At 33.6% G+C, this 20,931-nt stretch overlaps 3 protein-coding genes across 4 annotated transcripts; all 3 read right to left on the bottom strand.

Annotated features, from left to right (window-relative positions):
• LOC105163716 (probable serine/threonine-protein kinase PBL3) lies at window positions 403-3,350 on the bottom strand. Of its 2 annotated transcripts, none has more exons than XM_020694783.1 (6): window positions 3,082-3,350; window positions 2,227-2,486; window positions 2,004-2,139; window positions 1,266-1,402; window positions 1,054-1,177; window positions 403-963 (listed from the first exon to the last, which is right to left on the bottom strand). In XM_020694783.1, the coding sequence occupies exons 1-6, from the start codon at window positions 3,245-3,247 to the stop codon at window positions 578-580; spliced, it is 1,209 nt and encodes a 402-aa protein (XP_020550442.1). In that variant the 5' UTR covers window positions 3,248-3,350; the 3' UTR covers window positions 403-577. The 2 variants fall into 2 exon arrangements, with proteins under 2 accessions (XP_020550442.1, XP_011080460.1); XM_011082158.2 differs by having other exon boundaries at window positions 2,227-2,552; window positions 3,082-3,349.
• Window positions 6,315-14,867, bottom strand: LOC105163715 (stomatal closure-related actin-binding protein 1). The gene is made up of 13 exons (XM_011082157.2): window positions 14,656-14,867; window positions 13,631-13,924; window positions 13,232-13,360; window positions 12,465-12,557; window positions 11,643-11,783; window positions 11,267-11,335; window positions 10,905-10,988; window positions 9,734-9,914; window positions 9,337-9,453; window positions 9,197-9,255; window positions 8,271-8,405; window positions 7,171-7,320; window positions 6,315-6,717 (listed from the first exon to the last, which is right to left on the bottom strand). The coding sequence occupies exons 2-13, from the start codon at window positions 13,910-13,912 to the stop codon at window positions 6,673-6,675; spliced, it is 1,485 nt and encodes a 494-aa protein (XP_011080459.1). The 5' UTR covers window positions 13,913-13,924; window positions 14,656-14,867; the 3' UTR covers window positions 6,315-6,672.
• On the bottom strand, window positions 18,207-20,607 carry LOC105163958 (protein NRT1/ PTR FAMILY 4.6-like). The gene is made up of 5 exons (XM_011082495.2): window positions 20,468-20,607; window positions 20,148-20,365; window positions 19,641-20,063; window positions 19,434-19,558; window positions 18,207-19,278 (listed from the first exon to the last, which is right to left on the bottom strand). The coding sequence occupies exons 1-5, from the start codon at window positions 20,523-20,525 to the stop codon at window positions 18,450-18,452; spliced, it is 1,653 nt and encodes a 550-aa protein (XP_011080797.1). The 5' UTR covers window positions 20,526-20,607; the 3' UTR covers window positions 18,207-18,449.

Genomic DNA, 20,931 nt, shown 5'->3' with positions numbered 1-20,931 from the left:
TTAAAAACATGAAATCACATAAAAACATAATTATTTTGAAGAAAACTTAGGCACTCTAAAATTAATATTTATTTTTAATTTCATTCAATTAATAATAAAAAGAATTCTATAATTATAGTGGAATTGCTTATGAAAATAATTGTCAAACCTTTTGTGTAGTCAACTGTTGATTATTACTGGGAAGTCAGCGTTGGGGAATTTCATTTATCTCAGCAAGAATATGCATATTTTTCAAATATTGATCATAGTTTTGACTCATTTTTCCAGACAAATGTATATGGATAATGTCATTTTTTAGTACAAGGAGTGTGAATGTATGATGTATTCTGATTTTTTTAAATTATATTTTGTCAGACGAATTATGCTTCTATGTTAAATAAAAAACACATTTTGAATTTTTCATACAATGACAGAATAATTGTGATTATACTAAATTTTAAAAGAGCTTGTTGTAATTCACATTTCGTTGCCAACCAGATTACAGCGCCCAGAAACAAGAAACCACTTCAAACAAACACCCCATATTCATAAATACGATTAGTAAGACGAAGTTAGACGATCCGACCTTTGATCATATTCACTGTGGAGTAGAATGTGATCTCTGAGAACTCGGTCTTGTAACACGAAGTTCCATTTTGGGTCGTGGTGAGTTCCTGAGAGCTTGGATCTGTTCCAGCTCGGCCTGCACGTCAAGCATAGGAGGCCGGTTCTTGGGGTCGACAAAGAGGCATCGGAATGCAAGGGAAGCAACAGTTTGAGCAGCTCTTTTGGAGTACTCACCCCTTAACCTTGTGTCCATGATTCTTGAAAAGTGTCGGTTGTCTCCCAGAAATGGCTTAGCCCATTCTACTAATTTGCCTTCAGCTCCTCCGATACTCTCATCTCCCAATGCTCGTTTTCCTGATAGCAGTTCTAACAGAACGACTCCAAAGCTGTAGACATCGCTCTTTGAAGTCAAGCGACCTGTTCGGTTTCAACGATTCACAAAGAGAAAAACAAAATACCTTGTGAAAGAGTAATCAGCAGAAAGGAAAGCAAGTCATAGAAGGAAACCTGAAGCCACATATTCTGGAGCAGCGTAGCCGATTGTACCAACAACTCTAGTGGAAACGTGGGATCCATCACCGCTAGGACCCTTTCTTGCTAAGCCAAAATCGGAAAGCTTTGCATGAAATTTCTGCAGAGCATGAAAAATCATATGGGATGTTAATATATAAGGAACACAAGCGTAGTGCTGAGCAAAATTCTGAATAGTTTTAACATACCGAATCAATAAGAACATTGGAGGCCTTTAAGTCACGGTAGATTATGTTGGCATTTAGACTGTGTAAGAAGGAGAGTCCTCGTGCAATATCAAGAGCGATTTGCATCCGTGTAGCCCAGGCCATTGGTTGTACTCCTTCTACATGTACAAGTGCATTAAAATGCTGAGTAATCTTTTACAGAAAAATAGAGACTGGAGTATGCATATGTAATGAAAATCTACCAAGATCAGATTCTTATCGTATTACAGATCCCTAAACGAAACTCAGTTCATCATTGAAAGGTAAACAAAGGTGGATTAGACCTAAATGTTTTGGTATACTGAAAATGCGTCTAAATAAAAGATCTTTTAAGATTAGTGAAACAAATACGTTGATGATGCACATTTTGATCATAGTAAATGCAGGACAAGTAATGGTCTTTATGACCGTCCAGAGATAGATACATGCGAGAAATGAGAAATCACACTTTCTCCCCGGGGTAAGCTCATTAAAATTTCACGATAACTAGTTTGAAAAAGCATATATTGACGTTTAGTAAGAAGAACATGGTAAATATGATAAATTCATCTTAGCAGAATAGTATGAATCAAACATTGGACACATATTCAGTTCTATGTATCACTTCAGCGATACCGACATCACAAGTTGCAATTGAGAAAGGAGCAAATAAAACCAAGAAAGGCAAAAACCAAAGGTCCGAACACACAGAAAGATTCTGTAAAAGGGAAAGTTACTGACTTTTAAACAGGTGATTCTCCAAGCTTCCTTTTGGCATGAATTCATAGACCAAAAGCCTGTTTTTAGATTCTGAGCAACATCCAATTAATTTCACCAAATTCTCATGGTGAAGCTGCCCCAAATAGTTAACCTCAGTCTGCAGATTAGGCAATACCGCAGAAAGTTAAGTTAAATCATCAGAAAACAATCAGAGGAAAGCTTCAATGGGATTTCATGAACTTACAAGCCACTCCCTGTGACCTTGAAAGCTTTGTGCCTTGAGTTTTTTCACGGCCACAACCATCCCGGTTCCTGGTTTGCAGGGAGTCAACGTGTTCTCGTTTATCCATCCTTTGAACACATAACCGAATCCTCCCTCACCAATAAGACTATCAGCAGAGAAGTTCTTGGTGGCACTCTTTAGATCATCAAAGGTGAACGATTTGAGGTTGCTCGAGACAGACAGATCGACTATCGAGCCTACAAGAGCATCGGACAGAATCCCTGAATGCATTTGCATGTTTGACGGATTAAAACCCGGTTTTGCATTGCCAGGAGCTACTTTTACTCCTGTATACAACCGACCAAAATAAACTAATTGTCAAGTTTCGAATTCGACACAAAGCCACAGCTTTGTCCACCCCACAAACAAGTACCAGATTTGCAGCCTCATACAAGAAAATTCTAGCCAACAGACTTCATCACAATCTACAACTTTCATGTCTTTGAGTCATTAGTTGTTTATCTTCTTTTAGTCCATCTATTTGGCCATGTAGCATGAACTATTTCACATAGTGAAAGTGTGATTTCTTCTCTTTTAAGTGTTAATAGTATGAACTATTTCACATAATGAAACTATGATATTAATTACTATATATTACTTCCCAGTGAATCCAAGCACATCATCAAAATCACTTAACCATTCTCTTCCAAACAAAGTGTAAAATCTAAACATGCAAAGGCAAGAACCTGAAGCATATCTCCCACTAGATTTCAGTGCCACTACACTACAGTATATAACCCCAGATCTCTTCAAACCAATAATACCACAAATCAAACAAGAATTTTCCCATAAAGGTTGTAAGTTCAGCAGTTGTACCAAAAACTTGCCCAGAAGCAGAGCGATCATCATCACTCTTAGCAGGACTTCCCAAGCAAATCCCCATTCTTGAATTCAAACTTGCAAGAGAAGTGGAGTGGGAGTCCCACAAGAAGAAAAAGAAGGAATCTTGCAAGACTTGAAGTAAACCCCATCGGTTGCTCATCAAGAAAAAACATCATTGCTGATTTCTAGTCAACATAGCAGAAATTTTTGGTGGAAAAAATGACAAAAGTTTTGCTCAAGTAAGGTACCACCTGATACCAGCACTATTTGATTCATTTTCCGGAATTGCTTTCTTGCTTCTTATTTTTCAAAAGGAAAAAATGTAATTTATGGAGAAATGAACAAAAATACTTCTTTGAAAAAAAATAGTAAATTATCTTCAGTCTTTTAAAAAATGAAGCAAAGAATTCCTCTATCCAAATTATAAATTATAAATAGGGGGTAATTTGCTTTATTTTTTAAAATACAGAGGACTAATCTGCTATTTTTTGCTAAGAGATTTTTTCTAATTTCATATATCACAATAAAATAAATTGCATTTAACCCCCTTCAAATTATAACCAATAAATTGTTGTTTAATAGTAAGCGGTTGTATCTTAAGTGATTTTTTATAGACGAGAAATCTTCAAAATCTTAAAATTATACAGGATTTAATTCTTTCGCTCCCACAAATAAATTTAGTTTCATTTTTAATATAAACTAAAAATATTTTGGTTTTTACAACAATATAGCGACGTACTTATCGTATTATTGATATACAATTCAATTCTAACCACACTTAATTCGGATTAAAAATTCACCGAATTGTTTTATTCCATGATTCCTAATAAATATGTTGTCAAAAATCGAATTGGATTTTCTTTCAAACTTCTTTTATATCTTCCACTCTATTTAATTTAGATATGAAAGTACGCTTTATGTGTGTTCATAATTTGAAATTTTATTTCTTTTATTTAATTATATGAAAGTGGAAAAAAAAAACAAATAACTGATCAAATGTGCATGAACAACATATTATTCATTGAAAAAATTAAAGAAATGGTATTTTAATTAATATACATTTTATCAACCCAAAGATGATGATTCTAACCCATTATACTTAATAAATATTACAAATTTATATGCATGTCATGCTAAGTATAGAGAAATTACGTCTTTTATTTTATTTAAAAAGATTATATACTTCAAGAACATATTTTATATACACCAATGAATTATGAAATTATGGTGTGTTCAAGATTTGTGTTCCTCAAATTTTTGTCAGATCGTGGACTCGATTTTCTCTGTTAGTGTGAAGGTTGTGTTGACAGATAATTTATAAGTATTTCATAAGCGACTTATAATTTTAGAAAAATGTCATAACATGAGGTGACGATCAGCTAAAAGTATTTTTTCTTTTTCTGAATTGAAATATATATATATATATATATTCGTATAAAAATATGAACACAAAAATATATATAGAGAAAGTAAATTACAAAGAGCTTTTTGAGATTTAACATAATTATAAATAATTATTTGTTGTTTGAAAAACTACAAATACCCTTTTATTATTTAAAAAATTACAAATAACCCCTTATTTTTAACAACAGTCTGATAATTAATCTAATTCGTTAGCTTTTCATCTATTTTGTAGCGAATTGACCAAAATGTGCTTGTGGACTATGAATTATGATGTTATTTATTTTTTGGATTAAGTGGACATTTTTTCTCATAATTTTTAAATTTTTTTCATCCACCTTTTTTCTTAAAAAAAGAATACAGTAAGGAAAAAATTGACAATTCCAAACCTCCATCCAAGTATTACACAATTTCATCAAACATAAGGGGGGTATTTGTAATTTTTCGAACATGAAAAAGATATTCATAATTATATCAAACCTTAAGGGACCTCTTTGTAATTTATCCTCTATATATATATATATACATATAAATTTTGTAGACCAAAATGGAAAAGTAGAAAAGACACCTCACAAACTTATCAAGAAAGATTGTGCTTGCACCATGTGTACCAGCCAAAATGACTAATGCTGATTTACAGTCGCAAAAAACTAAAATCTAACAACGTGAGAATCAACAGACAAGTCAAAATATACACACTTAACTCAATTAAAACGTCTTAAAAAATTCAAATTCATATTATCAATATAACATTTAATTTTAATCACTAAACTATAATGATTAATAATAAAAATTCAAATATACTTTAGCAGTCATTTTCATCACCCAATGTCTATTCTTCAAAAACGATGCAAACAGTATTGGGTAGATAAAGTTGCATCGTTTACGGAACCTTGAAATTCAAACTAGAAAAAAGAAGAAATCTAGAAGGTCAAATTATTTAAAAAAAAAAAAAAAAAAGGCAAGGACCTAAGTCTTGTCTATTGCAATTAATAGTGATCATAAACTAGGTAAGTGGCCTTTTTTTTTTCTTTTTCCTCTCCTCAAATATAAGCTTTTTCCTTGTTCTCTTCTCTAAGTAAATTCTATTGAATATTTGATTATTATTAAATTTAAAATTATTCGTGGTTTCGTCAATTTTTTTGAATTGTATATCACATTTTGATTCTAAATAAAAATCTTTTATTATATTTTGATGTCAGACTCGTAAGTGATATTTAAATATTTAATTGGATAAAATTATATATGCGATACAAATTTGTGGAAAATAAACCTCTAGCCCACAAAAATTAAATTAAATTAAAAAAATTACAATAATTTTAAGAGCTAAGAGTTACACTTGATTTTCCTCAAAAAAAAAAAAGTAATCTAATGTTTTTTCTCATATAAATTTTTTCTCATGATGGTTTGACATGAAAAAAATAAAATAAAACAAAAAATTGGACTTCCCACTATTACATCAAAGAATATTGCATCGGAACTTGTGGAGCAGACACCTATTTATCGTTTGTAAAAATTACAAATACATTTTCTAGTACTGGAATTATAAAAACATACACCAAGACATCTTGAGGTAAATTACGTCAACATTTTCCTTAGAAGGTGTGCTTGTAATTTTATAAAATACACAGAATATCTGTATAATTGAAGTTAACCTCAAGGATATCGATGAAATTTACCAAACTCGAAACCTTACACATCTCGATTTTTGCAGCAAGAATCCAAACTCGGATTATTGAATACGTCAACGTTCGACCTTAGCCGTTAGGCGGGAAACATTGAATGATCATCCATGTAATGTAACATAATCAAAAATCAAGAGGCAATTCACCACAAAGCAAATCCCCAAACTTGGAGTGTGTTAAGCATTAACATATATAAATGATATACACTTGCAAAGACCAGTCACAACCACAACTCTCTCTCTTCCAAGATCAGCATTACAATCAGAACTTAAAAGGAAAGAATAATGCAAAGGCAAAAGAATCAGATCAAGGCAACTGAAAAAAAGGCCTAGCAACTGACCACAAGAACAAGAAGAAGAAAGAAGAAAGCTAAAAGAGTCCGCTACAAGCAGAAAACATGGAATCCCATGTTCACTGGAAAGACTTCCACTCATGCAAGATGAACTAAGAAATGGTTATGATTACAGTTTCTGGTGTATATATGTGTTAGGTTGGTGTATCAACTTCCTGAAGAAGATCTGTCGTCTGGCCCACCAAGCGTAATCTGTTAAAACGAGCACGAATCGTTATTTCCGTTCAAGTTGTTTTTAAAAGAATAATTACATGAAATTCCTTGAGATTTAAGCATATTATAGAAGAATTTCGACTCGTTGTAGATAATTATATCGACGCCTTCTTGGTGTCGTTTTTTACATTATTGCTCTCCTGGCCATCCAATTGGGTGTATTACGAAAAAAAATCCATCAATTTTGAAGAATCATGCTGACCCTTCTGCGATTATGTTTTACTTTACATATTCCCGACTTTGCTGCTAGTCTTTAAAGGGGAATTTATAACATAAAACATAACTGCAGGGGAGCAGTGTAAACCTTCAAAATCGAGGGGCTTTTTCGTTAGGATACCAGAATATCAGAGGGCATCGATGTAATTATCCCTGATTTTTAAACCAAAAGGTAAAATATCAATCTTGCTTCATGTTCAAGAATTCGACACTTACATTACAGTCAAACGCGAATCTTCTTGCCAACATGATAGCTGCATTTCTTTCTCGTTCTGATTCAAATGCCAATACAAAGGAAAGCCCGACTTTTGCCTGCCAATATACTGCCTGGGCTGCAGCATTCCCACCACCTCTAACTCCACAGAGCTGAGAATGTAGAAAGAAACAATTGTGACAAGACTGTTTTACTGAAGAAGTAGTAGTAAAGATGTTCTGATTTATTTTTGTTGTGTTCAAATTTATAATTTGTATCATCTATTTCTACATAAAAGAGGCACTATAATTGGAAACTATGGATATTACTACTCTATGCAAATCACTTAAAATAAGCAATCAATATAGATTTAACTCCAAAACACATCGTTGGCCCTAAGAATTTGCATGGGAATATTATGTGATAACATTTACATTTCCAAGTCCAGAGAATAGGACGTGAAACATGTAACAGAAACCACATAATGCGGATTCAATAGCTTCTTACTTTAGTGCAAGAAATGTCTCAGTTCTTTGAAACTAAGAGAGAAGGAAAGTATCGGACTTGGTAGTGTTAGCTTATAGTACAAATTCCACCTTTGGTTAATAATTTGTTCAATCTTCTCTGGATTAGTATGTTAACACTACATTTTCTCGATACCATCTAAACTTCGAACCCCAGAATATTTCTGAGCTTTTTCAATCTTACCAGAGTCGTTTTCGTTGCAGCCTTTCAGATTCCATTACCGTCTTTCAATTATCTAAGGTTAGTTTCAATAGTCATCAGAGTACCTACATCTCTACAACATGAAAAGAAGAACCTCGTATTTCTTGCCAGAATTTGATATTGGCAACCCAAATGTTTTCTTGAGCAATGGATGCTGCACTTTGGAGTGATAGTCTCAATTCGCATCTTATCAACTCTACAATTTATTTATAATTACTTGAGGACTGTCACCCCGCAAAGAAACAAAGTGTAACAATACAAGTTAAAACTAAGAATTCAGAGAGGCCTGAGGTAAACAATGAAAACTCCATAAAGAAGAAAGAAAAATTGCCACAAAATATGGAATAAAATAGAGAAGAGATGTTCTTCGTAGAGTAATAGTGGATGTTGTGAATACCTGCATTGAATTGGAGTAGTACTCCTTTGCCATTGTTGTTTTCCCTTTGCAAAGTTTTATTCTCATCTTTCCTACATGCAGTACATGGATAGACTGTGACGGATGATCTACTCCATTCATCTGGATAATTACTACCTGGAAATCGGTGTTATCGCGACGTCAACACAGTGGGGAAAGAGAAAAGGAGACCAGTTTTAACGGACCTATGCAGTAGAATTGGAGATGCATCTTATACAGAAATAAAATGAGGACCATGAATTTATGCATTTTCTGATAACCGAAGCATGTTGTACAAAGAAAAAGAAAAAACTCTCCCCGAAAGATTCTAGTTATTCATAGACTTCGCATATGGAAACTGTTTACTGCTGCGGAGGGAGAATCAAAAGCAAACTGAAATTTTTTATTCCCTTTTAAACTTAATTTAGGTTGAAAGCCGTCAAAAAGCTTCGATCAGGAGCTCTTAAAAGCATTAACACTTGACTCAAAAAAAAAAAAAAAAAGCATCAACAGTTCATCTTCAAGTGGGGTGAAGGGTAGAATCATTATGGAATGTTTATAACCATTTCCAAGACCAGAATTCCTTAATGAATATATTACTAGTTAACATAGTTAAAATCATATTATCTACTCAGGAGTAAAAAGAAAAAAAAGAGCAACTAATTATGATAGTATGAATATATTTTCCGTTTTTATTTTTTGTACCTATTTGAGGAATGGAGTAGGCCTCAGACAAGAATTAACAGGTACCATTTTTCACATCTCTAGGTTATTCAAAGCTTGTAAAACCAAGTTGAAAACATGAAATGCCAGAGAAATTTCCAGGGGAGAAAGATCATCAACAGAATACGTAGCGACTCCATGGTGGACATCATATAAAAACATGTATCTCTCGGTAACCAATTTTTTTGTGGAACAGAATGACATACATTGAATTCAGTCTCATGTCTTCGAACCAATGCTTCTACGTAGTTCCCCAACCCTGGTGCTGAAAACAGAAAACTGATTCAGTTTCTTTCAGTATTAAACTCCACACAAATTTCAAGAACACAGATTAATGTTTACCAACCTGGATCAATAGGTGCTGAGGTTGTTAGAGTAATTGTGTGATCAGCAATCAAAATATCAGCTTGCAGTATTTGTCCAACATCAAAAGGCTCAGGAGCATACACAGATTTGGTGGCCCCTGATATTTTCAAAAGCCAGAAATAATTAAATCATTGAACTACAAGAGGAATCTGCAGTAGTGATTCCAGGTAAAAAGCATATGGAACGCATTAATCAATGAAAAGACCTCCATGGTTGAAAGACAACAAACATCTGTTGACATGTTTCAGTGTCAGTAGTTTTTTTTTTTATAATGACCATCTGCTTTCATGTTTAAACATCCGTAAATTCTCAGATGTGAATGAGCTATCAAGGTACAAACAAGTACGATGATGAACAGGGAAGCAAAACAAAGATACCTGATATAGGCTCCTTCTTGCCACCCTCAGATGTTGAACGATACCATTGAAATGCACATTCGGAAAGTTCTGGAGCACTATCAGAACAGGGATATATCAGCAAATATGAACCCAATGCCAGAGTACCATCTATATCATACAAATGGGGTGCATCTTTATCACCCTTCTTGCTTAGTGCCAGCTGAAAATATTCATGGAATGGAAAGTTTTAGCTCTCAAAACCTGATATATATGCTTCATTTATAATAATTTCTCAAATGAGCACATTAAAATTACATTCCCAACAAGTAGAATATAGCAAAAAAATGACAATACCTTTATGTAGATGATGCATTCGTGAAACGTAGATATATCTTGCTGCGTATGTTATACTCCCTTGTCTCAAATTGATAACTTCTATTTCCTTTACGGGACATTCTCAATAAGTCATCATTTCCTAAAATGAATTTTTTCCCAAATGTGTGCTTTCTCTTTTGAACCAATAATGTGACACAATTTTGATTGCAGTAGTACAACGATTCACAAAATCTTTATCTAAAAACTCCATCTTAAGCCAAGGGGAACTATAATGTTGGTAACGAGGGTGTATTAACTGGTCATATAATGTAAATAGTTCTCATTCTTCAATAACAAGACTCTTATATGATCGAGTATATAAGCTCCTTCCCAAATGGTCTCCAAGAGGATATCCTATACCGAACTTTCAAAAGTTGATATTATAAATGCAGTTCTTACTCTGTTGGGGCTGAGAACGTCAAGCATCACTAGGTCTCACTTTTGGAAGAGATATACCAATTTTAAGGGTTCTAACACGCGGACACAAGTCTCTTCAAGGATCTTAAACAATATAAAATACAAAATAAATGACACAATATTATCAAGCATGTCATGCTGCAACTCAGATGCAACAAAATTTATTAATGTTGTTTCACTTTTGCATGCATCACTACTTAGTAGCTTATCAGATATAAGCTACTGAGATGCCCTTGTAATCTTTCTTTCTACAGTATTCTTGTGTTGTGGATTAACGATGGGAGATTATGTCGCATATTTAGATGCAAAAATACAAACCTCGGACAACCAGTAAGCAAACAGACCATAACTACTGCTGAACATTGAGAAATATAGCATCGATAAAAGGAATGAGATAGATGCAGAATAAGAGTAAAACCTCCTTCTGGAGCTGCAGTGAATGCTTCGACTTTTCAGCAAGTTGAATCCTTAGTGCTTGAAGCTCATGTTCCATGTCCATAACCTGTAAAAGAAAACGTGACTTACAATATAAAGGGTATGTGAAAGAGGAAATATAGATACCATGTAACCAAAAGAATATTTTGAACAAGAACAGATTCTGCAAGACTTTGGGACCATTTCCGAGTACAAAATCAAATGTCTTCCAGATGATAATCTAATGTTAAACAGTAGGAAGACAACAAGATAATGCCATCAGAAGTACTCTAATTATCGTTTAGATTAAATCAACCATGTGGTTGCACCATGCTAGAATAGAATAAAGGATACAAAAGTAACTACCCTACTAGGCTGATGCAGCATTTTGATTCGCCTAGCCTCTTGAACCTCCTTCATCAATTCGTCCACGTCCTGAATGTCATAACAAAAGACAAATAGCAAAAATCAAGAATACTGCAGGTTTGAATCCATAATAGGGCAGAAGCTCATTTTCAAAATTGGCACATACTATAAAAAAAGAAATAGAAAAGTGATTGTGTTCAGAGTCTTCAGACATGCGAACAATTGCAAGACTATCACAGAAAACTAACAACATAGACTTTTACCAGAAAACTAACAAAAGGTTTCAGCTCTAGAACAGAAGCAGCAGCACATAGAAAAGTTTTTTTTTTTTTTTTTAAATTTATTTTAGACGTGGAAGGGAGGTTTTCTTCAGAACCTGCTTTCCTGAAGCTCGTGACATTTGTTCATGTTCCTGAAGAGCCTCTTCCACTCTCTGTACTGCTGCTCTCGCATTCTCAATTTCAGCCCGTGCAAAAGCTCTTTCTTCATCAACAAGTTTTTTAGCATCTTCAGAAGCCTGAAAGAGAATGTAATTTTTGTAAGAAGAGAAAAATAGAGAAATTTTTGTCCACCGAAGTTCCTATCCAATGAAAAACATGTTTGCCTCCTGCATATATTTTACTTGGGGGAGGAATCACAATCTATGATCAATCAGCACATTCAGTATCTCTCCATATTACTAAAATATTTCCAATATGCATCAGATTTTCATTATGAAAGGGAGGAAAAGACTGACGGTGAAGAGAGAGTGGGTAAAGGAATTTCTACAGAAAAGAGATTGAATAAACATGGTAGAGAACAAGAAAGCAAAAAAAAGATAAACTAATACTGATGATCAAAGACAGTTAAACCGCAGCACGAAGAAGTTCCAGTTTGGCGCTCAGCCCCGTCCTTAATCTATTTTAGCTAAGCAAACAAAAAAATCTGAATAAGGGTTTCTTCTGGAATGTACAACTTATGAGGATGAGGATAATGATGATCATTATAGTAACAAAAATTGATAATAATTAATGCCAAAAACTTTGGAACAGATAGTATTATATTGCCTCAAATCTGCAGATTATTCACCCGATAAAGGGTCTATTTATTACATAGGCACAGTCTATGCCAAAAGAATCCAAACTCAGTCTTCATATTGTGTATCTTTGCATCAGGGAAGGAAACAGACTCATCATCCGACAGGCGTATGTCATTTTACCTGTTTTAGAAAAGTTGCAAGTTTTTTTACTTCAGCCTTCTCTTGAATTAGCTCTCCTTCCCTCTGAGTCAATTGAACCGCTAAAGCTTCAACCTGGAAACATTAGAAATTGCCACATGGTACAATTCGTGAAGAGTCATTAGAATGATTTTGCAATTATGTGAGGCAGACACTAAGAGACAGATTACTGAAACTTTGAGAACTCATCAGATTCGAGACCAAAAAACACTAGAATATAGCATCTATATATTCATCAATAAAGTATCCTACTAAAGTTTCAATGCTAGACATCAAGGACAAGAAGACATTGTGCTGGCTATATTACTTAGAAGCCATGATAATTAAGAATAAATACAAAGAGATAAAAAGTGCTAGGACTTCCTATCATTATGTCATTCTGCTGTATTTCTTTAATGTTTTTAACATTTTTGCATATATAGCAAGATACTTTATTGTACCCTACATTTAGAACATGCATATCCATATAACATACTCTTATTTAGCAACTGCTGGAAAATAAAGAGGGTTGGGGAAACTTCGCTTGGGAGAGGACAATTACCGGCAATAACGGACTATGCACTCTCATTTTTCCCTTTTTTTCCCTTTTTTTTTTAACTTTTGAGAGAATTGTTGTTTTTAGTTATATCTGGACCGATTTGAGTTAGAACTGAACCATTTCATTTATTCATTTATATAGCTCCCATTCACATCATTACAATGAAAAGACAAATCATAAATGAATAGTTAGGAGATGGAGAATAACCAACCATAGCTATTGCTTCTTCTACATCATCTTTGTTTTTGCCTGCTACACGCCCTTTAAGAGCTTCAAGTGCATCTCTGAGTTTCTTTAGAAGTACATGTTTCTCCAATGAAGCCGCCTCTTTGAGTCTTGCCTGGAACCCATAAATAAATGACATCTAAATTCCGCAAATCTAATAGAGACACGTGTCACTAGCTTTTGGTTTTGAGAAAGGAAATGAGAAACATAAGATATATCTTGAATGGGAAGCAAGATAGAAATAGGAATGCCAATCTTACAAAACAGAGTCTTCACTTCTTCAACCTCCTTTTGATAAGAAAACAATATTTGAATGTATACTTTACTCAAGATAGTTCGCAAAAGGGCAAGATTGTAAATGACACCAGTTCACACAAGAACAAACCTCGTCAGATAGCTTAGCAGCAGCGGCCAAACCCTTCTCGAATTTGCTAGCAAGATCGCGGACAGAAAGTCGTTTCTGCTGCTCCAGCAACAAGGCAGTTTCTCGCGCAACCATATCTTTCATAGATGACGTTCTTGAGTCCTCTTTGACCTCCACAATCTGATTGTTAGCCCCGATTTTGTAATTTGGAAAACGACTTGAGGCAAAAAACACATCAGCTGACACGGGCGATACCATATCCTTTTGCATTGTATAACTAAAGTCACGGCTTAACATCGTCATAGTTGAATTTTCCTAGAGACATCAGCCAATAATAACTAACTGTTAGTATCTGCAGCTGATGTTGTTCTCATTAGCTAAGACTACAACAAATTTATTCTTCAAAAGAGATGGCAATAGTACAGTACACTACTACTTCACCATGACCAACATTTGAAGTCGAAGTTCTCACTTAATGTGATTCGACGAAAATGATCGACAATTCGCCAATTAAAAACATTACAAAAGATGAAACTTTTCACATCTCTATGTATGTTGCAAGAACCAAAAACAAAGAAATCTTTAAAGTAGGTAGTGCTTTCACCATTTCTCCATCCTTACTGTCTTTTCCATCTCAGCCTTTATGAACCCGAATACCAACATAGTAACCAATTAATCAAGAAATTTGCAAACTCACGTCAAAGAAATCAGTGAAATGAATACTTACATTACTGAAATTCTGACACCAGGTTTTCAACCATTACACAACAACCTCATACCAAAAGGAAAAGCAACAAAACAATTCACACACAGATTTCTACCCTTTGATGTCTGTTAAGTATCGCTTAATCAATTACAAAAAAGAAAAACTCAAAAACAATGATCAAAGCCTATAAGAACAACAAAAACTCACCAAACACCAACCAAGAATAAACAACAACATCAAGATTAATTCTAGCCCAGAAAATCTTTCAAACAGATAACAAAGCAAATACGTGCAAAACCATACAGAGAACTCAAAAGCCCAGTGGAGAAGTTTCACTCACAGATCATGCAAGACAAGAAACTGGGGTGAGATGTTTGGCTCTTATAAGGTTGAAACCAACAACACCATGTATTCAATTGCAGCAGCAGTTGTTGAATGTAGAGAGAGAAACTTTGTATGTCTGAATGCAGAAGGTAAAGATAAAATGAATAATTGGTCTGATTTTTGCTTTTTTAAAAGCCAAAGGAAGAAAGGAAAAAGCCGCCCTCTTGCTCTCTACAGTACTCCTCCATTAATGAGATATATATATATACATATGTATATTTCTATATTTCTTACTGTGTGAATGTGTGTGTATATATATGTATATTATACATATATGTATACAGAAATACTATTGAGCTGCCACCTGTTTGTTTGGAAATACTTTTTTGTGCTCACAATTGAAGGCTTTTTAGCATTTCTTTTGGTCTCAATTACCTTTTTTAGGTCAGAAATTATAAAATTGTCTTTTGTTCTTGCAAGAAAGCATGTTTCTGTTTTCTTCAACTGCTGAGTTTTGTGATTACGAGGTTGAGGAATGTACTTAAATTTAGGACAAATTACGTTGGTGCTACCCAATTTTAGTTTTATTTACACAAATGTCTTATACTTTTCTTAAATTATAAATAAACCCCTTTATATTGTAGTTACAATTACAAATATTCTTTTTAAGGTTGCAGTTGTAATTACAAATATATTAATACTTAATGGCGAAATTTTACAAAAGCATCCCCTAAAGTACATTACAATAACATTATTAAAAAAATGTACTTATAATTTTATAAAAAAATATATATATAAAAAATATTTGTGTAATTAAATTTTTATTATAAGGAGTGTCAATATAATTTATCGACAATATTACTCTAATGATAGAGATAGAGTGATTTGTGTAGGTTAACATTTATCACTCCTATATTGTTTTCATAATACTTTATTTTTTTTCTTTTTACTTCTATATTTAAATATGCAAAATAAATTAAAATACATCACTAATTCCAAACCAATTACTACACATAAACAAAATAAATCAAATCATACATTCAAATAAAATAAAAAATAATAATAAACTATTATAAAAATAAATAAATACTTGTATTTGTATTATTCGAATCCACAATGATTGATTTATGCCTCCGATGGAGCATACCAAACTTGAACTTCGAGCACAAATAGAATTTCTTGTGTCGTTGGACGTCTTTTTCAATAATCACTTTTCAAGATTAAAATTTAATTACAAACTCCAATTTATAATTGATAAGTTTAAATTATAAATCCAAATATTATCACTTTTTTCCCAAAATTGATCTTATAATAAACAAATTATTTTATAATTAATTATACAATCATCTATCTATCAAATCGAATGTTCATTGTAATTTAATAGAAAATGAGTTTCATATTTTTTATTCATTGGTTATGGTTAGGCTTTTGAAATATTCAAAATTAGATGCTGCAAACATATAAAAAATCGAGTCAACGAAATCGATAAATCCAGAAGTTTTAATTAAATTAATAGTTCTAAATATTGTAATGGGAATCTTGATATATGTAATAACATGGAGAATGTTGGTAATTACAAGAAGGTTATGTTTTTTGACTGTCTTTTTGTCTACTTTTAAGTTGCCCATAATCATATCTTAGGTTGTCGTGCAACGGTACACCACCGTTGAGTTTGATACTAAAACTATCGTAATCTACACTAGTATAAAAAGAAGAGAGATTTTTAACCCACAAACAGTGATTTATAACGCTACTATATCAATTTTTTTATTGTGTCAGTAATATCTTGATTTTTTTTTTGTATAAATAAGATGTGTTGATTTATATATATATTTTAAATGTGAAATATTATTTATTATATACTTTCAAGAATGACGAGTCACGACAGCCAGTTAAGAAAATAGTAAAAATGAAAAAAAAAATTTCATTACAGGTTTTGTCACTTTCAAGAATGAATCGCGACATATATTTACTCATTCTTTCTTCTTATCTTAAGGAAAATAATTATTTAACATATATATAGAATTTATAAACAAACAAAGACACGACACTCGATGACTCCGTCCTCCCTTGAAATTTGGTGTAATTATACGTAAATTTTATGTGATTTGAAAAATTACATTTAGTACTCATGACTTTTGTTTCTATTTAACAAATAGATCCTTCTATTCACTAAAATTCATCGAATTTACAGATATTAACAAAAAAATGAATGAAAATCAATATTTACTCCTAATTATTTGATTATAATTAAAAGTATATAAAACTTCTTAACTTATGTACAAGAATTATGTAATCTATATAACTTTTTTTATTTTATACCGATATAATATTAAGACCGCTCGTACATAGTACACCAAAAATAAAAAATAAAAAATAATATAATTATATTCAATTACAAACAAAAAAGTATATAGTATAAATACTATGCATCATCATGGGCTGAAAATGTATACAGATATTCTAATTATTTTACTATTTTTGGCAGTAAAAAAAATAAATTTTATGCTCTTAATTGGAAAGTCTCATTTATTGCCATAAAAATAGATTATTTGAATGTTCCGATAAGTTATAATTTATTATGTTAGGTTACATGTATCTATATATATATGTAGCCCCTATATTTCATTAACTTGTAATCAATAGTGTGCAGTTACACATTATTAAATTGCTGCTATTGTCGTTGGCTGCAAAGTACGTTTTTCTGCTCAGCCATTTAAACTCATTCTGAAAAATATATATATATATATATATATATATAATATTTTGTTGGACATATGTTGAATATTATTTTGGGCACGACCCGTTTTCAGTATGTAATGAATTATGGTATTCATTTCATTATTGAATTATTTCAATTTTGCTTGCAATAAATAATCAATAAATTACATCAGCAGAGTTTGGACATTATGTGTTGCAAAAATAGGTTTGGATGATACGGTTCAATTTCTCAAGTATATGTCGGACATACTTAGATCAGATGGAAGTGAGTGTTGGGAAAATTTATTTGCAACATTTTATAAGATTTTTTGATACTTTAAAGAGTTTAAATTTATTTTAAAAATAAGTTTTTAAAATGTTTGGATAAATAAGATGTCAGAACTTATAAGATATGATATAATAAGCTTTTTATATTGTAATAATGACCGAAAAAGTCTTCAACCTATCAGAATTTAAAATTATATAAATAGATAAATTTGCTTTGGAGAGAAAACGTCGATTATATGAAGGATAAAAGTGAAATACTAACAATATTATAAATGTGTTTTTGTTTATTTGAATATAAAGATTAATGATATTCTAAAAAAAACGAGTGAGTCGACTTTTTTTAAAAAGTTTATAAGACTTACAACATCTGAATATAGTATCTTAAAAGCTGTTAAAGAAAAATTTTCAAATGATTTTCAAGAACTCATAAATATTTTATAAAATATTTTGAGAAATTTATAAATTTAACCAAAGACACTCTTGAGCCTGTATGGATTAGAGTGGGTCTGGGCTGAAAGAGAGGCGCAATAGGGATTTGCAAGTTGCTTCATAAATTTCATAGGTCAAAAGGGATTTGCAAGTTGCTTCATTAATTTCATGGGTTACAGACTCACAGTGATCCAAAACAAAGTTCACGTACAAGAATTTTTATTCAGACTAAGTTTGGTTAGATCAAATCGATAGTATAACAAATATAATTACATGATTGGTCATTTTTCTTATATTATATACTAATTATATGATAAGTGTAATACACTTGTCGTACGCATAGTTCTGGTCCTATCGTTGTAGCATCTTCTGGTAGAACTTAACCTTAACTCATCATCCTAAATTCTGAGCAGAATCTTTGACATGATCTGATCTGTACTTGTACCATGATGCCCAAAACAAGTAGTTCACAAAATTGAGGCCACTAAGGATGCCCAAAAACCAGTAGAAGTAATCCAATTTGTTATGCTCCAAGTGTGCTGCCTGAAGCCATCCTTGTTTATTTGCTGCAACCTTCTCAGTAACAGCATTCACAATGTTCACAAAGGCAGTGCTCAAGAAATAGCCGAACGACAACGACAACAACGCGAAAGAAGTAGCAAGAGACCTCATCCCAGACGGAGCTTCTTTGTAGAAGAACTCCATTAGTCCTACCATTGCAAACATGTCGGCCACCCCAAACACGCCGTATTGGAATGAAAGCCAGAAGAGGCTGATCGGCTTGTCTGGATGCTTCAGAGCTTGATCCCTTCGTTTCACCTCAACAACACCGGCTATTCCCATTGAGGCAACAGAGAGGATGAGGCCGATGCCTACACGTTGGAGCTGAGTTATGCCGCTTGGATGGCCTGTGATCTTGCGTGCGAATGGGATGAAGAAGAACTCATACAGTGGAAGGAGAATGGCCATGAAGAGTAAAGGGATTACCGGGATTGAAGCAGTGGGGATGTTTAGTGTGGCCAAGTGAGGTTCCATGGAGTATCCTTGGAGTACTGAGAAGGTCTGCAATTGAGCCAAGCATGTGTTCATTATGATTGTGCTGGCAAAGATGGGCAGCATCCTTATCAGTATCTTGACTTCTTCGACTTGTGTCACTGTGCATACTCTCCCTGGCTGGCCGGTGCTCGTCCCGTCCCAAAGAACTGCAGCTTTGTCGAGGAACCTGGTTTAAGAACTTGACATGAGAACATGCACATACCCTGTTGCATTATCCATTTTTCTGGACGAACAACGTAAATCTTGTGTCTTTTTCCGATTTTACGCTCACAGTTAGTTCTTGAATCTTAACATTGTAGCAGTGGTAAGGATATTACATACCTGAACTGGTTGGTGTGCAGAAGCTTATCTTCAGAGGCATCTCTTTCTTTATCATCAATTTCATGCAATTCATCAGAGTTCTCAGGCAACTTCAAGTGCCTGTTGTGTACTGCTGCCAAAATGACCTGAAATACACTAGAAATATTACACTTTTTCATTCTACAAGCCCAGCGTTTGGTCAGTGGAGTGAGTTAGCATGAAACAGACCTGTGATAACCTAATAATGGGGCTATCTGCTAATGGTTGGAATAAATAGAAGTTCTTCCCGAGTGCAAGAACGACGAAACCAATGAATGCGGCTGCAAAACCGGTGAAGAATGCCCAGTGCCAGCCTTTATTCAGTGCAATCCAAACAACTAATGTCACTCCTATCAATGATCCTACAGTTGTACTAAACTGAAAATAGTTGAAATAGCTTGCAAGAGCCTTTGCTCCCTTCAGGTCCTTCCGATCAAACTGATCCGCTCCAAGCGCAGCAATAGATCCCTTAACCCCACCGCAGCCTAAAGCCAACACACACAAAGAGGTATAAAACATGATGGCCTCACCGCCCTTTATACAGCTCGGTTTGTTGCAGGAATCAGGCTGCAGTGTCTTGGAATTTGCTTGGATGGTCACCATTAGTAGTCCCTGTGAAACCAAAACGGACACTAGTCTGTAACGAAACTCGACACTAGTGCATAACTAGGAAAAAGAAATCTCTCACTTTCTTACCATAATTTCAAGAAATCCAAAAATGAGGCATGTGTGGAGCCTGTTCAAGTAAGTATCCGAGATGAAGCCTCCCAAAACGGTGAGCAAGAACGTCGATCCTAGGAAGTTGGTGAGAGTGTTTGCGGAGTGGGATACGTCGAAAAAGAGTGCGCGGTGGAAGTAGAGAACCATAATCGACATGTTTGCTACGAATCCAATATTCTCCAGAGCTCCCAAGACTGACACAGAAAACACATTTTGTACATCATAAGTTTGAGATTGTTCATTCTTAGTTCTACCAAGTTCCTTCCATATATGGAAGTTTTACGGGCTGCACTTACCGAAAATGAACGTGCACGCCTTGAATCCACCCCGCCTCTTGGTCTCATTGTAAATCATTTTGAACTAATGGACTCGAACTTGTTATTTCCCAAATCTCATGATCTGGATCTCCTGATATCCATTTATACTGATCTCTTCATGCGAGCTAAGATTCTTGCTAGCCGTCGGATTTGGATAGGCGAGTGTAGCATAATGTTGTCTGAATTTCTTTGTTCTGAACCTGTTCCAATAACAAGAATATCCCTTTATTTGTATTTTTCTCCATTTTTCCATCCCATTTTTGGACATTTGGATGGCACATTGGTCCAAATAGATAATTGAAGAGAGTGTGTTTATATGGATAAAGATCCAAAAATTAGGTCTCATGGAGAAATCCATCAAGATTAAGATTTGTCATTGTTATTGATCTTTTTGATAGTATAGTTGTCGTCATCCTCATCACTGTTTGATGCCTGTTATTGTA

Source organism: Sesamum indicum, linkage group LG6 (assembly GCF_000512975.1).
Source record: "Sesamum indicum cultivar Zhongzhi No. 13 linkage group LG6, S_indicum_v1.0, whole genome shotgun sequence".
Lineage (NCBI taxonomy): Eukaryota > Viridiplantae > Streptophyta > Magnoliopsida > Lamiales > Pedaliaceae > Sesamum > Sesamum indicum.
This window is presented reverse-complemented; position numbering and strand designations above follow the sequence as displayed.